The sequence below is a fragment of the Hemitrygon akajei genome, chromosome 14 (assembly GCF_048418815.1).
Source record: "Hemitrygon akajei chromosome 14, sHemAka1.3, whole genome shotgun sequence".
Lineage (NCBI taxonomy): Eukaryota > Metazoa > Chordata > Chondrichthyes > Myliobatiformes > Dasyatidae > Hemitrygon > Hemitrygon akajei.
Window position 1 is genome coordinate 97,851,845 of NC_133137.1, and position 18,284 is coordinate 97,870,128.

Here is an 18,284-nt window from a genome sequence, read left to right on the forward strand (position 1 = left end):
GGTCAGTGTCTCAGACACAACCATCATCAGCTGATTTATCAATAACTTCCAACAGCTCTCTGCTAGGCAGTGGGGACATTAACTAGAGGGTAGAGATCTTAGATAATTGGTAAGTGGTGATCAGAGGTAACAGGAGGTATCACTTTTGATCAGGAAGTTGTCAGGATCTGAAATCTATTGATAGAACATGATTGGGGAACAAGAGAAGATCCAGGGAAAGGAAGATCTGTTTGGCCCATCAGTCTCACTCCACTGGAGATCAAGCTGCTTTGTCACCTGACTTCGATTGCCCCTCAGCTGCTCTCTACTGAGTCTGAGCTATTCAAATCTTGATTGGCTTGATTGCACAGTCCAACTGCCAGAATCTCTCGAGTCAAAGCCTCAAAGCTCCACTCCTTCACTGGCCCACTCACTCACTGTTTGGTAGAAATGTCTTGTTTGGGACATTCAACTTTGAGCTATTGAGATGGAAGATGAGTCAGAGACTCTCCTAGAGATCAGGAGACAAAGACATCAGATGATATCAAGACTGATGCATAGTGGACAGTGAGGAAGGTTATCAAATCTTGCAACATGATCTGAACCAGCTGGGAAACTAGACTGAAAAATAGTAGGCAGAATTTACGGTAGACAAGTCTGACTAGAGGTCAGAGGTTTAGGGTAAAAGTTGAAATATTAATGGGGAATCTGAAGGGTAACTACTTCTGAGGGTGGTACATGTGTGGATTGAGCTGTCAGCTGAAGTGGCAGATATGGGTTCAATTGCACCATTTAAGAGAAGTTTGGATTGGTATATAAATGAGATTGATATGGAGGGCTGTAGTTTAGATGCCAGTAGGTAGGACTAGGCAGAGAATCGTAAAGATAAAGAGCAGATGTGCTGAAAATATTTCTCTCCATCACCATAAATCCTGTGAACAACTACTTGTATCCATCCCTTTGGCTTTTGACCCTCTTCAGAGCTTGTCTTGGAAGTCCATGCACCCACTGCTTACTATCCCACCATTCCCCATAAGTACCCTTGTATTGTTAGATCCCAACAAATGCATGGCCATATTCTCTCAGGATTGATTTCCACTTCCACTTTTGTTCCTACCTGACCAGTCGACAAATGTCTTCCTGTAACCTAATCATTAGTCTATGCTGTCTACAAGAATATCAGCTTTAGAATCATCAGCAAACATCTTCATTGTCAAAGTCAAAGAAACGTTATTCTCAAATTATGCATAGGTCAGCCATTGCTACCCTGATTATCATTTTCTTGCAGTCAATAAAAACACAATTGAATTTATGACAAATTTTATGTATTTTAAGTCAGATGAACAACAAAGTTGCAAAAGAAGAGAAATTGTGTAGAATACTGAGAACATGAATTGTAGAGTCACACTTGTGCAGACACCCTTTCGAGGTTGGTAGGTTGTGGAATGAGTTCAGAGTTGAGTTGTTTTACATTATCCACGCTAGTTCAGGAGCCTGAGGGTTGCAGGGTAATAACTGTTCATAAACCTGGTGGTGTGGTGCTGAAGGTTCCTATGCTGTTTGTGCAAAGGTTGAAGCAAGAAGAGAGCATGACCTGGATAGTGGGTGGTGGGGTCTTGAAAATGGATTCAGATTTCTTATGGCAGCAATCCTGGTTAATGCATTAAATTTTCAGGAGAGCTTTTCCTGTGATGAACTGAGCTGTATCCACCAATTTCTGTAGTTTTTTAGTAAACCAGTCAGGATCCTCTCCTCTATGCATCTATAACAGTTTATCAAAGTCTAGCTGACAGGCCAAATCTATACAAAATTCTAAGACAGTAGAGGTGCTGTCATGTATCACACATCCTTCCAATACCAACCCTGGAACAAATCTATAATTTTACTTATAAGACAACAGATAATACAACAAAAAAACCATTGGCCACCATATCCATGTCAACCATCAAATACAATCCTCCTTATCCCCTTCACCACACTTGGCCTGTAGCCATCCATCCTGTCATTGTGATTCAAGTGTTTCTCCAATGTTTCCAAGTGCTGTGAGAGTACCCACCGCTCCCACCATCTCAGGAAGTGAATCCTAAATGGCAATCATACTTCTAGTGTAAAAAAAAATCCTTAAATCCCCTTTGAATTTCTTACACTTCACCTTAAACCATGTCCTTTCATTTTAGAAGTCTCTGTACTGGTGAATATTTTCTCACCACCACCCAACTGATGCCCCTCATTATATTGTGTATCTCTATCAGGTCTTGTTCAGCCTCCTCTACTCCAGGGAAACAAACCAATTCCATCCAGTCCCTTCTCATATCTGAAACTCTCCACCTCAGACAATGTCCTGGTGCCTGTTGGCCCTGGCTTTTATGCTGTGGTACCACTTTCCAGATGGTAACAGCTGGAATAGATTGTGGCTGGGATGACTTGGGTCCCCAGTGATCCTCCAGGCCCTTTTTACACACCTGTCTTTGTAAATGTTCTGAATCATGGGAAGTTCACATCTACAGATGTGCTGGGCTGTCTGAACCACCTTCTGCAGAGTCCTGCGATTAAGGGAGGTACAATTCCCATATCAGGAAGTGATGCAGCCAGTCAGGATTCTCTCAATTACACCCCTGTAGAAAGTTCTTGGGATTTGGGGGCCCATACCAAACTTTCTCAACCGTCTGAGTTGAAAGAGGCACTGTTGTGCCTTTTTCACCACACAGCTGGTGTGTACAGACCACGTGAGGTCCTCAGTGATGTGGCTGCCGAGGAACTTGAAGCTGCTTACCCTCTCAACCCCATATCCATTGATGTCAATAGGGGTTAGCCAGTCTCCATTCCTCCTGTAATCCACAACCAGCTCCCTTGTTTTTGCAACAGTGGTTGTTTTCTTGACACCACTGTGTCAGAGAGATAACTTCTTTCCTGTAGGCTACCTTGTTATTGTTTGAGATAAGGCCAATCAATGTAGTGTCGTTGGCAAATTTAATTAGCAGGTTGGAGTTGTGGGTGGCGATACAGTCATGGGTATACATGGGGTACAGGAGGGGACTCAGAACACAGCCTTCTGGGGCTCCTGTATTCAGAGTTGGAGGTGAGAGAGCCCACTCTTACAGCCTACTGTTGGTTTGACAGTAAATCCAGGATCCAGCTGCACAAGGCAGGGTCAAGGCCGAGTTCTCTGAGCTTCTTGTCAAGCCTGGAGGGAATTATGGTGTTGAATGCTGAACTGTAATCCAAGAACACCATTCTCACATAAGCATCCTTCTTCTCCAGATGTGTAAGGATGGTATGTAGAGCAATGGCTATTGCATCATCTGTCGATCGGTTGTGTCAGTAGGCGAATTGTAAGGGGTCCATTCTGGGTGGTAGCAAGCTGCAGATGTAATCCTTGACCAGCATCTCAAAGCATTTGCCTGTTATTGAGGTGAGTGTGACAGGATGTCAGTCGTTCAGGCATGTTACCTTGGTCTTTTTTGGTACAGGGACAATGGTGGATAATTTGAAGCAGGAGGGCACTCTACTTTGGGAGAAGGAGAGATTAAAAATATCAGTAAACACACCTGTCAGTTGTGCTGCGCACAGCCTGAGTACTCACCCTGGGATGCCATCTGGTCCCGCAACCTTGCGACTGCCCACTTGTTGGAAACATCTGCAGACCTCAGACTCAGAGATGACTAGGTTTCAGGCTGTAGTGGTGGCTTTCCTCGGAGGCTCAGAGTTAGCGACATCGAACCGAGCATAAAATCGATTGAGCTCATCTGGGAGAGAGGTCGCGATGTTGGCAGCACCACAAAGTTTGGCTTTGAAGTCTGCAATGGTATACAGCCCTCGCCACAAGTCATTTGTGCTATTTGTAATGAATCTTGAATCAATCTTCTCTCTATATTGTTGATCTGCAGCCTTGATAGCTTTGCAAAGATCATAGCTGCCTTTCTTGAGCTTTAATTGATCACCAGCGATGTAAGCTTGATGTAACGCTGTAAGTGCTGCTTGCAATGAACTATTGAGCCAGGGTTTGATTCTGGAAGACCCTGAACGACTTCTGGGGAACAACATCATCAATGCACTTCCAGATGAAGCATGTAATTCCATTGGTGAACTTGGTGACATCCTCATCATGGAAGACATTCCAGTCAACATCATCAAAGCAGTCCTGCAGCATGGAGGCTGATTGGTCAGACCAACAGTGGATGGTTTTAACAATGGCCACCACTTGTCTCAGCTTCTGCTTGTATGTCAGCAAAAGCAGGACCAAAGAGTGGTCTGATTTTCCAAAAGCTATGCGAAGGAGAGGATAACAAAAGTTTCTTCAGATACATAATGTGTAATAGAGGCCAGATTGGATTTTGGACCACTGGAAATTATGCTGGAGAGGTAGTAATGGGGGAGAAGGAAATAGTGGAAGAACTGAAAAACTAATTTGGATCAGTCTTCACTGTGGAAGACATTAGCAGTCTAGTGGAAGTTCCAGGTGTCAGGGGTCATGAAGTGTGTGAAGTTGCCATTACTAGGGAAAAGCTTCTTGGGAAACTGAAAGGTCTGAAGGTAGGTCACCTGGACCACATGGTGTGTGCCCCAGGGTTCTGAAAAAGGTGGCTGAAGACACTGTGTGGGCAATGATAATGATCTTTCAAGAATTACTAGATTCTGGAATGATTCAAGAAGACTGGAAAATTCCAAATGTCACCATACTCTTCAAGAAGGGAGAGAGGAAGAAGAAAGGAAATTGTAGGCCAATTAGTCTGACCTCAGTGGTTGGGAAGATGTTGGAGTCAATTCTTAAGGATATAGTTTCAGGGTACTTGGAGGCACATAATAAAATAGGCTGTAGTCAGCCCGGTTTCCTGAAGTGAAAATCTTGCCTGACAGATCTGTTGGAATTCTTTGAAGAAATAACAAGCAGGTTAGACTAAGCAGAACCGGTTGATGTGTGCTTGGATTTTCAGAAGGCCTTTAACAAAGAGCCACACATGAGATTGCTTAACACATTACGAGCCCCTGTTATTTCTGGAAAAAATATAACATGGATAAGGCTGTGACTAATTTACAGGAAGCAAAGAGTGGAAATAAAGGGAGCCTCTGTTTAGTGGCTGGTGACTAGTGGTGTTACATAGGGGTCTGGTTGGGACTGATTCTTTTAACATTATATGTCAATGATTTGGATGATGAATTTTATGGATTTGTTGCAAAGTTTGCAGACAATACAGAGATTGGTGGAAGGGCAGGTAGTTTTGAAGAAATGGGGAGGCTACAGAGGACTTGGACAGATTAGAAGAATGGGCAGATGGAATACAGTGTTAGGAAGTGTACAGTCATGCATTTTGGTGGAAGAAATGGAAGGGTTGACCAATTTCTAACTGGAAAGACAATACAAAAACCTGAGGCTCTAAGAGACTTGTCAGTCCTCGTGCAGGATTCCGTAAATGTTAATTTGCAGACTTCATTCTGTGACAAGGAAGGCAAATGCAATGTTAGCATTCATTTCAAGAGGATGAGAAAATAAAAGCAAGGATGAAGTGTTGAGACTTTATAAAGCACTGGTGAGGTCTCATTTGAGTATTGTTTGCAGTTTTGGGCCCCTTATCTTAGAAAGGATATTCTGAAACTGGAGAGGGTTCAAAGGAGGTTCACAAAACTGATTCCAGGACTAAACAGCTTGTTATATGAAGAATATTTGATGGCTCTGTGTCTGTATTCACTGGAATTTAGAAGAATGATTGGTAACGTCATTGAAACCTATCGAATGGTGAAAGGCCTTGATAGAATGGAAGTGGAAAGGATGTTTCCTATGATGGGAGTGTCTAAGACTATAGGACACAGCCACAAAATACAGGATCAACTTTTTAAAAAGGAGATGAGGAATTTTGTTCAACAGAGAGTGGTGAGTCTGTGGAATTCTTTACCACAGGCAGCTGTGGAGGCCAAGTCTTTATGTATATTTAAGGCAGAGGGGAATAGGTTTTTGATTGGTCAGTGCATGAAGGAAAATAGGAGGAAGACAGGAGATTGGGGCTGAGAGTGATAATGGATCAGCCAAGATGAAATCATGGAGCAGATTTGATGGGCCAAATGAACTCATTTTGCTTGTATATCTTTTGATCTTTTGGAAAGTCGAATACTACTTGATCCAAGTGTGGCTGCATTATACTGTTATGCTGCATCTTCCGATGCAAGCACAGGATCATAGAGACTCAGAAGGGTTAAATAAAACAAGGACTTTTATTACAAAAGTGCCAATTCTAAACAGTAGAATTTACAATGTCTTGAAGAACTCAACTAGATAAAGATCAAGGCAACCAAACAAACAAGGGTTTAGCATGGCTCCTTTAAATATATTCCAGGGCATGAAGGTTAAGTGTCCAGCCAATTAAAACCCCAGACTAATTGTAAGCTATCAAGTAACTATTCTGATTAGACACAAAATCCAAGGATACTTAATTGGACACCTGCAATGTCTCAGAGAATTAATTAGATATTAATTAAGGACAATAGCAATTTATGTAGAGATGACTGGAGAGCAACACATTAAAAACCTGAAGTGCAACAATACAGATAATTATAATGAATAAAACACAGAAAATAAAAAAAAACAGCACAAAACTCAAAGCTTACAGAATACTCTGCCAACAAGCTGAGGTCATAACAAAGGGTCTTTCTACGGCACTGATCCCAAAAGAATTCTGAAATTTTATACCTTTCTCGCCCATCTGTGAGCTAGTCAAGAGATTTCAAGTTTGTGTTCAATTGTAATTTAACCATACACATGAATACAGCCAAATGAAACGGCATTCCTCAAGGGCCACGGGGTAAAACACAGTACCAACAGTCACACACAGCACATAGTACATATGGTTACAAAGCAGAAAAATACACAGTAACAAAAATAATATAGCCCAAATTCCTGAATGGGGCTGTAGATTGATGGTGAATGGGATATTGTCCAGGAGCCATGTTTCTTTCATACTGTAGTGTTGACAACTGCTCTTTTCGGAGGCATGGAGTGAGGATAGTGGATGGAGATTGTGGGAAGGAGAAAGCATAAAAATATTTTTCTTCAGCCCTTCACCGGCTCGCAGCTTCACCCCACCCCCTCCGGTCTTCTCCTATCATTTCACATTTCCTCCCCCCACTACTTTCAAATCTCTTACTATCTTTCCTTTTAGTTAGTCCTGACGAAGGGTCTCAGCCCAAAACATTGACAGCGCTTCTCCCTATAGATGCTGCCTGGCCTGCTGCGTTCCACCAGCATTTTGTGTGTGTTGCTAAAATATTTTGAAGTTACTCAGTTGTTTCAGTTTCATGCTCAATCAACATGAAGTAAATTCTATACTGTCCTTTTCATATAGTGGCTGATTCAATAACATCCTGAAGTTAGTGCAGTCTGATGAAGACAATGACCTCAGATTTCTTGTTTGCTCATTGAAGTCTGGTTAAAACAAAAAAAAAACATATCTGGAGCACTCTATGCTGGACCTACAGAATTGCTTTAACTTACAGTATCTATCAAGTAATCGACCACTGCTGTATTTTTAACTATTGAATTACATCTGGCTCTATAGCCTCAGGACTCCTTTCTTCTGCTGTTGAATGAAAGCTGGCTGTCACTGACATTTCTGTACCTCTTCTTCTTACTGGCTGATCATTGCTAACTCCATCTGTTTTCAGTTTCTGAGCTCTCTTTGGCTTTCATTTCATCCATAAGTGGGTGCTTCTTCCTCTGTGTCTATTACAGCCAGTCTTTCTGCTGCTTCATCCTCTGCAACCCTGTGTCCTTCTGACTGGCCCTCAGTTACCAGTCCTGTTGTTAATCTCATTTCGGCCACCTCTGCTATTGAACATTTTATGACCCCAGCTGCTAATCCTTCTATAGGAGTTTCAGTGGATGTTTCTCTTGCTGTTGTGCCTTCCATTTCATCCTCTCGGATCTCTATGATCACTCCCGTTGTTGGACAATGAATGACTATTCCTTCTGTCCCCATGGCTGCTGTATTCCCTACTGCAATTCCATCTGGCAATGTCTGTTCCATAATTGTTTTATGTTCCACTGCCACTGGACCATTCATTTCTACTAGACAGTCTGTTGACACCTGGGATGCTTCTTCCACTGAATGTTGTACCATTAATGGATGCTCCACTGGCACTTGATAATCTGCTTTGACTGGGTTCTCTATGGACACTGATATCAGACGTTGAGCTACCAGGGGATCCCCTAGTGGCATGTCTGCTGCTGGTAACTTTGGATGTTCAGTTGTTGCTGGCTGTTCTATGGCTGGTAAGTAATCTGTACCTATTGTGTCCTCTGTGATTACATTTGAATTCATAGAACCTGGTTTTTCTGAATGTAATACTTGAGCTTCTCCTTTTAATGTGGTCATTGAAAACTTGTTTTCTGGTGAGAACATCTGTTGTTTCTGCTCTGCAGTTACTTGGTTCTCCAATCCTTCTGTTGTTGAGGTTGAATGGTTTGACTCTGCTGCTAAATTTGCTGACCAGTCTCCCTCTGTTACAGATACTGAACATTTAATTTCTCCTTTCATAGTTTCCAAATGTCCCCCGTCTTCATGAATAGTTTCTTCTATGAAGTCAGAAACAGCAGCCTTATTATCATATTGTACATCCTTCTTCATGTGGTCCTTTCCTGACTCACTTTCTACTCCTCTGGGCAATTGCAAATCAATTCTTAGTGAACAATCTCCAAATACTCTGTGCTGTTCATTCCTACACTCCAAGTATTGATGGCTTATATTGGTATGACTTTCTTTTGCCATTGCATTAGTTTTTATACAGAAAGACTTGTAGTCAGTGAATTGCATCTGTTTGCCATTGGCGAATACTAATTTGTCCACACTCTCTGGTTCTCTAACTAGTGTCAACTCCTGCAGTGTATTTGAGATTCTCCCTTGGTTGCTTGTATCACATTCATTATTTGATTCCTCTTTACCAATACCGTAGCCTTTATTTATATAGGTCAGATTACTGTAAGATGAAACTGATTTGCTGGTCTTATCCTGAATTGCAGAAAGAAAACAAGAAAGAAATGCTTGTCAAGTAGGTCGAGAGAAAGTGTTTCATTTCTTCATTATTTTGCCATGAGTATTTTTATTAATTCTTTGAATTGAAAGACATATGAAATACTGTCACACACAAGTTAAGCTCAGAATGAATGTCCTTAAGCTTTATATAAATGTCATATAGAGCTGTAACAATATGATATTGTACAGCATAGATTCAACACAATGAAACTTCAACATTCCTCAACATTCAGATATCAATAGAATGAAATTAAGGTGTTGTGTGAATATGCCTCAACTTTAAAACATGAAGGGAAAAAAAGTCAGAGAGTAGATCCAGAAACTAACTTTGCCACCACAAGATTTATCAATCAGGATCTTCACTCTAAAATATTTCATTGATAGCTGACTCAGAGAAACTGGAAAAATGATTCAAGTACTCTCCTAGCATTCAAAATATTAAATTAAATATAATTGGGAGGGGAGGAGAAATCATCTGGAAGTGTGAAATATTGCAGAATATTTTAGGGAAGAAATGAGCATTATAAATAAGTACAAATGACTAAGTATAAAGCAGGATTAATGGGTTAAATGGATATTCTTCACTTGGCACCTTTTTAATCTGCAGAAAACAACATGATCACCAGATCAATGGAACAAAGTAAACTAACACTTAGTTCTCAGTTGCTTTTTTCCTGAACAAATCACTCTTCAATTCTATCTTAATTGTTATTATCCTCAGTGAATTTGCCATCAAATAATTATCCTACTGGTAAAAATGTATGCCTTGTCTTAATTTGGATTCACTTGTTTATAATTTAGTGGCAGATAAATTTCAAAAACTTTTATAATATGAATTGACTTGATTTTCCTTATGTTCTGTTGAATCTATTGATTAAGTGGGGATGAGAACACTTTCAATCTATCTCAGACAGGAACCTAGATTATAGACAACCTTTGGACCACATAGTCACAAGCTGGGTCCACAGACCCCTTGCTTAATGGGATTGCTCCAAGGCATAAAACAGGTTGGGAAGCCCTGCTTTAGATTCATACACAGACCCACTGGATTTGGTGGATTAGACATACAGCTATCCAACCTATTATATCCTCTCAACAGCCAGGCATTGTTAATTGAGATCCTGTGGTAGAATGGAGAATAGAATACACACTTACCATCTGGAATCTCTTCAAACTCCGAAGATGCTGAGTAGTGAACAATAAAGAAAACGAACCAAGAAAGAGAGGAAAGGAAAACAAGTCATTTTTTTTTTAATTTGAGGAATTATTTCACCTTAAGTATGACAAGAGTTCATTTATTTATTGAGATATAGAGCAGAATAGGCCCTGCTGGCACTTTGACCCACACTGCCTAGCAATTCCCCAATTTAATCCTGGCCTAATCATGGGAAAATTTACAATGACAATTAACATAGCAACCAGTATATCTTTGAACGATGGGAGGAAACTGGAGCATCAAGTGGAAACCCATACTGTGGTGGGAAGAACATTTGGTCATATTCAAATATGGAAAATGGTTCTCACCGAGCCTTCACTCACAAAATAGCATAACCCACATTGGCAATTCAATGTTTATGGTAGCTTTAGTCAAATAATAATTGTCCTGATGAATGGTCTTGTGCTGATCATATTGAAGAGGATACTAAAAGTTTCTTCAGATTTACAAAGTGGTAAAAGCGGCCAGAGTGAATATCAGATCCCTGGGAAGTGATGCTGGAAAGGTAATAATGGGGAACATCAAAATGGTGGAAGAGCTGAATAAATATTTTGCATCAGTCTTCACTGTGGAAGATACTAGCAATATGGTGGTAGTTCCAGGTGTCATAAAATGTGTGAAGTTACCACTACTAGAGAGAAGGTTCTTGGGAAACTAAAAGATCTAAAGATAGATAAGTCACCTGGACCAGATGGTTTACACTCCATGGTTCTGAAAGAGGTGGGTGGCTAAAGAGATTGTGGGACATTAGTGATGATCTTTCAAGAATTATTAGATTCTGGAAGACTAGAAAATTGCAAATGTCACTCCAATCTTTAAGAAGGGAGAGAAGCAGAAGAAAGGAAATTATAGGCCAGTTAGTCTGATTTCAATGGTTCGGAAGATGTTTGAGTTGATTATTAAGGATGAGTTCTCAGTATACTTGAAGACACATGATCAAACAGGCTGTAGGCAGCATGAGTTCCTCAAGGGAAAATGTTGCCTGACAAATTTGTTGAAATTCCTTGAAGTAACAAGCAAATTAGACAAAAGAAGAATTGGTTGATGTTGTGTACTTAGATTTTCAGAAGGGCATTGACAAGATGCCACACATGAGGCTGCTCAGCAAGATTCTAGTATGGATAAAGTAGTGGCTGACTGTCAGGAGTCAGGATGCAAAGAGTGGGAATAAAGGCAGCCTTTTCTTGACTAGTAGTGTTTCATAGTGGTCAGTGTTGGGACAAATAATTTTTATGTTATGTTAATGATTTGGATGATGGAATTTATGGCTTTGTGCATAGTTTGCAGAGGATATGAAGGTAAGTGGAGGGGCATGTAGTCTTCAGGAAGTAGAGAGGCTACAGAGGACTTGGACAGATTAGAAGAATGGGCAAAGAAGTGGCAGATGGAGCAGTGTCAGGAAGGGTATAGTCATGAATTTTAGCAGAAGAGATGAATGGGATGATTATTTTCTAAATGGACAGAAAATACAAAGTGACTTGCGAGTCCTTGTGCAGGATTCCCTGAAGGTTAATTTACAGGTTGACTCTGTAGTGAGGAAGGTAAATGCAAAGTTGGCATTCATTTCAAGAGGACTAGAATGTAAAAGAGAGCATATGATGTTCAGGCTTTATAAAGCACTGGTGAGGCCTCACTTGGAGTATTGTGAGCAGTTTTGGCCCCTTAGAAAAGTTGTGCTGAAACGGGAGAGGGTTCAAAGGAGGTTTACAAAAATGTTCCAGATTTGAATGGCTTGTCATATGAAGAACGTTTGATTGCTCCAGGCCTGAATTCACAGGAACTTAGAAGAATGAGGAGTGATCTCACTGAAACCTATCAAACGTTAAAAGACCTTAATAGAGTGGAAGAGTCTAAAACCAGAAGACAGAGCCTCAGAATAGAGGGGTGTCCTTTTAGAATGGAGATGAGGAGGAATTTCTTTAGCCAAAGAGTGGTAAATATATGGAATTCAATGCCACAGGCATCTGTGGAGGCCTAGTCTGTATGTATTTTTAAGGCAGAGGTTGATAGGTTCTTTATTGGACAGCACATGAAGGAATACAGGGAGAAGGCAGGAGACTGAGGCTGAGAGGAATAATGGATCAGCCATGATGAAATGGAGGAGCAAACTCGATGGGCAAAATGGTGTAATTCAGCTCCTATAACTTATAGTCCTATACACTTATTGAAGCAATACCAGAAGTCAGAGAAGATGTGGTGTAATCATCATCAAGCTCAACCGAGATGTAAACTTGTGTGTCATCTGCATAACTGTGGAATTCAAGTTTATGTTCTCTAGTGACGTCTCCTAAGGAAAGCATTTATAAGAAAAAGAGTAGGGGACCAAGACAGCTTTCCTGAGCAACACCAAATGGAACATTACATCTCTAAGACATGCAAAAAATTTTCTCTTGAAGAAATGTGAACAAAACCATTTAAGGGCACTACCCAATGTCAACCCAGTTTTCAAAGTGATCCTGGAGAATGTTGTGGTTAATTGTGCCAAATGCAGTGTAGGGTAATGGGTGGAAATGTGCATAATTCACAATCACAGATTTTGAGTTGGGGCTCACTTTAAGAGGCTGGTCAGATGCGATGACGTAATGTGCTTTACCACACTTCGTTCTGTACTTCGTTGAAAATAAAGGAGTTGTTACAGTTTCCCTTAAATGTAAATCAGCTCTGCTATTTAATTTACAAAAAATCTACATTGGTGACCATAGACATTACTACTGATGCTTTAAACCACACTTTAGGTCCTGTGGACAAACAATTGGTTGAAGGTCTGTAGGTAATATTCCTTAGGAATACTACAGTGGACTGGTTGTCCAGTTTTAGACCACAATACATAGGAACAGAAGAAGGCCATCTGGTGTATTGAGCCTGCTCCGTATTTGCTCTCAGCTACTCCGCATGATCTCTTGAGTTTGTGGACAGTATTGTTTAACCATGGCATCAGTTTACAAAGTGATTTCTTTTTACTCCTACATTGGGCCACTGTATTTAATATACTTGTCAATAACTTGTCAAGTTATTGTTGAAAGAATCAACCACTTAATTTACTGAGTAGTGTAGGTCACATGGGTGAGATGAACTAGTCAGCTCAGAGAATTTAACTTCCATGCAGCATCAAGAATTTGTTTTATAACTGTAATTTCTTTCATGGTCTTGTTTCCAGGTAGGAGGATATGAGAGCGTATACAAAAATGGTCAGAGATAGTGGTATCAGACAGAGAGACATTAGGAAGAGTCAACCCTTTTGCCATTGCTAAAGCAAGTGTATTTCCCAGTTGGTGGGTGGGCTCAGTGGCATGCTGGGAAGGATCTAGTCTGTCTAGTAAACTCATGAATTCAGCTGCCATAGTGTTTCCATTAGAGAGATCAATAACATGAATATTCAAATCACCAGAGATGAGAACTCTGTCACAGTTCAATATAATTGAAGATAAGAATTCTGAAAAAAAGCGGGCATTGGATTTAAGAGGGCAATAAATGATAATACAGAGGACAGGATTCACACTACAAATTTCAAACATATGTACCTCAAAACCTGAAAGATTGTTGACAGACATTTGCACATAAAATAGTTTTTGAACACTGTAGCAAGACTGCCAACTCAACTATTAGACCTTGGTATGCTTAAAATAGCCTTTCTCAACATTTTTGCCCTGGAGGAACCCTTGAAATAATTATCAGGTCTCAGGAAAACCCTGGGTAAAAATTATTATATCTGCAGCTTACGGTACATTAGCATGATCAGTATGTTGTAGATGTAACAATCCAAAAATGCTCTTTTGAGTAGAGAATGAATTTTTAGCCAACCCTCCTTGGGGGGGAATAACAGGTGTTAAACTCAGCTTACTTTACTTGAAATTAATCTCCTACCCTTTCATAAATTTTTAAAACTCAGGATTTCTATCCTTGCTCGTGATGCTTGTTAAACAAGGAAAAGCTTGCTCACACATGTGAGAAGCTGAAAACTGCTACAAAATGTTCATTGTATTCCTATGGATGGCAGGAAACTCTTCTTTAACAGAAATTCAGTACTTGTCCAGGGGTAGGTCAGTTATTCTCATCTGGAATGCATGATCAGACTGCAGCTCACAAAGTTCTTCCTCTTCTTTCAAAGTCAAGTTCTCAGGTTGAGCAGAAGATTCAGAGAAAGGGTCCCTTACCAGTCATGCACTTGTGTTGAAAATTGTGAAGATACTGTTCAATTTTGTTCTGCAGTCCTTCCAGGTGGTTTTCAATAAGACTCAAAACTTTCTGATATCCTTACTCACTCTCAAGCCAAAGCAGCAGTGGAAATATTTCAAGATCTGCTTTGGGCAACATGATTTTTCCAAAAATTCAGTTTCTTTTTAAATCCAAGAATCTTGTCACTTGAAGTCAAAACATTTTCTCCTGGGCCTTGCAGAGATTTGCTCAACTGGTTCATATGATGAAAAATGTCTGTAAAGTAGTCTAGTTTCTGCAGCTACTTTTCATCTTCACAGCATTCAGCAAAATCGGATCTGCCATTTTCTTGGAAGTACTCCTGCAATTCAACTTTCATCTCAAACACCCTTTTGAGAACTCTTCTACTAAGTCACCTGATTTCTGTACGTAGCAAGAGATTTGGTGTGCTTTCTGTTCAGGTTTTCATACGTTTTTTTTTAACATTCTTGAGTCAATTGGTCTTTGTTTAATTAAGTTAACCATTTTTATAGCATCATCCAGAATTTTTTTCATCTCCAAGAGCTTTTGACATCTGCACCTCTCTGTGAAGAAAGCAGTGTGTTGCGACAACATCAGGATTTTCTTTTTTTAAAACCTCTCATGGAACCAACCATTGATAGGGCATCATCAGTACAGATGCCAAAACAGACCTTTTGTTTCCAGATATGAAGACAAACCATTTAATGTATCTTGGTCTTTGCTTGTTTCAGGTAGCTCTTTGCAAACAGAAAATATTTTCTTGAATTTCACCATCATTTACAAATCTTACAAATGCTACAACATGATATTTATTGGTGAGATCTGTTGACTCATCAACCTGGATTGAGAAGCTGTTTTTCAGTTTATCTCTCAAAACCTCTTCCGCATCATATGACATGTCATCAATACGTTGACTTATCGTACCGTTTGAGACTGAAACCCTTTCAATTTCTCCGACTGCATTTTCTGCTAGCATTCACAGACTGTAATTTTACATGCTGGCATTATTAAGTTGTCACTGATTGTGAGACTTTTCCCTTTCTGGGTAACAAGTTCTACTGCTAAATAACTTGCTTGTTGTGCCTTTTTACTTGGATCACCAGTGCATGTAAAACCCATTCATAAGTAGTTTTCATTATAAAGATGGACCTTTTTGTGTCCATTGTTTCACTACTTCAGTGAAATGACTCTGAAGATTGTAATTCTTCATCAATAACCTTATCAGAATTGTCAGTAGGCCTAGGCTTAGAATCCTCCTCTTCCATCTCACACTTCCTCTTCAAAATCGCCACATTAGACTGTCTTTAGAATGAAAATTTCCCTCCAATCTTCTACTGGTAGAATTTGTTCATTCCCATATGTCAGTCAGTAAGGGGAGGTTGAGGGCAGTAATTTGGGAGGGTGAGGTTGATGTCACAGCCCAAGCTGGGCGAGTCCATTCAATTCTTGGAAAAAGCACTTCATGCTCCTTGTCAGTCTACCATCCTCCCCTACAAACTATACAGCACTCAGCAATTATCAGCCTACCATCCTCCCCACTGTGCAATACAGAGCTCAACAATTATCAATGGCCTCCCCTATCTTGTGTCAAAAACTTGGAATGGACTCAATTGAATAAACGCGGTTCAACTGCACACCGCCAAACTGGGCTGGGATTGCTAACGGAACTGCTCAGTCACTGTCCACCACTGCAAGCACTAGCATCACACATTGCACAAAGTTCAAAAAATAATGTTCTTTTTAATCACCATCTCGCGCAAAACCCTGGTTTAGAAACCTCGGCTTAATCTGTCATAGTCTGGTGGACGTAGTTCAGATAACTGGCAGTATTCATTTGGCTTAACTAGGTCTCAGTTAAGAACATAAAATTAAGGTCTGTGGATGTAATAAAATAACTTGAGATAAAAGTATTATTTGAAAGGGATCTCACATTTAGAAGAGCTAGCTTAAACAGAGTAGTTTGGAGTGGTGCATCAGTGGAGGTTGATTTTAAGTGTAGATGGTTATTTCTGCTAACACCTTTAATAATGTTGTTCAATCTGGGGGCTCTTCCAGTGACAGTGATCTGAATAGGATGGGTAACATTCATGGAACTGGTAGACAGTGAGACAGAAGTAGTTATGGAGGGATCGCACACACCATTGATGGTAAATAGTCATCTGCATGGGTTTGCCAGAAATAAGTTCAGACAGAACCCATGAGCTCAGGCTGTTTGGGTGCAGACCAACATGTTTGAAAAAAATGGCACATTCCTAAAGTAGATTAAAATTGTCAATGAAGCCGAAATTCAGTGCTCTACATAGAGTCTGAAGCCAATAAAGACTGAGGAGTCTGCTAAAATGGCACTACCCTGTGAGGGAATTTGTCCAGAGATAAAAATGCCTTTGCTACTGATTTTTAGAAATTCAAAGAGATCACTAAAATCACGTTTGAGCAGCTTAGATTGTTGCTGAAAAGTGTCATTTATGCCGATGAGGACAACAATCCTATTTACAGGAGTATTCATTTAGCAGGCAAGGGAGCTGCATATATTATCAGAGACTTTAGCACCAGGAAAGCAAACAGAAACACTCAGCTTTGACTTGATGTTCCTGATGAGGGAGTTGCCAAACTTCAGCATTGTTGGGTGGTGGTGGTCAGACGGAGACTGTTGGATCTGCAGAGGTGTTGGTGTTGCGGCCCGGGTAGTAGTCTAAAATCACTGTGCAGGTCGTGGGGTGGGGTTACGTGCTGGCAGTTTGGAGTGGTGTGCAGCTGCCAGTGGTGAGCATCTCCCTACTCGCAAATGAGTCCCTGATGCTCCATGTGTTGGAGGATGAGATGAGCCAGTCTTGCTTGTCCAGTATGTAGAATCTATTCTGCAATTGGATTTCTTGTCATGTTGGTGGAGGAGTGAAGCACTTATGACTTTCTACGACTGTCAAAGGCCCCGCTAAGCACAGAGTTGAGCTGGCTCATGCCTTAGACCTGGCTCCCAGTTCAATCCAGGTCTCAGTTGCTTTGGCTAGAGTGGCCTTGAATAAGGAGCAGTAGAATTGGAGCCCAAACCAGAGGATGGTGAAGTCCAGCTCTCCTCCAGCAGTGGTGGTACCCACAGCAATTATGGAGTTGAAATTCTCCCATCAAGTTTTGCAATTTTCCAATCACGGCAAAGACAGTCCTCACAGACAGGCGGGGAGGTAAAAGGTGCCATTGTGCCAGTCTCTCAACCAGCTGTGCAGTTGGAATGGGCCCGATGTGCCCCAATTAACCGGAGTCCATTGTACATGTATGCTACTCACCTGAACTAATTTGTAATCGTGTCACATTCAATATTCCAACCACTGTCCAGGAAAAGAAGTTTCCTCTTAGTCTCTTACTGAATTCACAAGAGGTTATTGTGCACCATACTGCATGGAAATATTCAATATTTTTAAAGACTTGTCAGGTGATTGCTCAATCTTTCCCAGAATAAAGAACAGCAGTATTGGGTTGGGATCCGATAAATTATTTTTCTCTCACTTTTGGTCATCAATCTGCTACTGTAGGAGAGTGTTTCTTTACATTATAGATAAGGAGCCTGAGGGCATAATCTATAAGCTTCAGAAGAATGTTAAAAGGTGACAAAAGACACAAACCAATTGAGTTGACAGATGGAAGTGTGAAATTGTCCATGATGACTAGAACTAAGATTAAGCATTTTAAAGTTGGGAGGTGAATTAAATAATATTCAGAAAGCTTGTGAAGCATAGAAAGCAATGAAGGTTACACACACAAAACACTGGAGGAACTCAGCAGGCCAGGCAGCATCTATGAAAAAAAAGTACAGTTAAGGTTACCGACTGACACCCTTCAGCAGGATGAAGTCCAGCATTTGTGTGTGTTGCTTAGATTTCCAGCATCTGCAGATTTTC

At 40.5% G+C, this 18,284-nt stretch overlaps 1 protein-coding gene across 5 annotated transcripts in view; it reads right to left on the bottom strand.

Annotated features, from left to right (window-relative positions):
* Nucleotides 1-6,167: 6,167 nt before the first annotated feature.
* The window catches only part of cdhr5-rs (cadherin-related family member 5, related sequence), a 52,190-nt gene continuing 40,073 nt past the window's right edge, over nucleotides 6,168-18,284 (bottom strand). For 4 of the 5 annotated variants that reach the window (XM_073067010.1, XM_073067006.1, XM_073067008.1 and 1 more), the window contains 2 exons: nucleotides 10,155-10,184; nucleotides 6,543-8,975 (listed from right to left, as the gene is read on the bottom strand). In XM_073067010.1, coding sequence (XP_072923111.1) covers nucleotides 7,659-8,975; nucleotides 10,155-10,184 — 1,347 coding nt within the window. In that variant the 3' untranslated portion in view covers nucleotides 6,543-7,658. Of the gene's footprint in view, nucleotides 8,976-10,154; nucleotides 10,185-18,284 lie in introns of all 5 variants that reach the window. The other variant, XM_073067011.1, reaches the window with a different exon arrangement.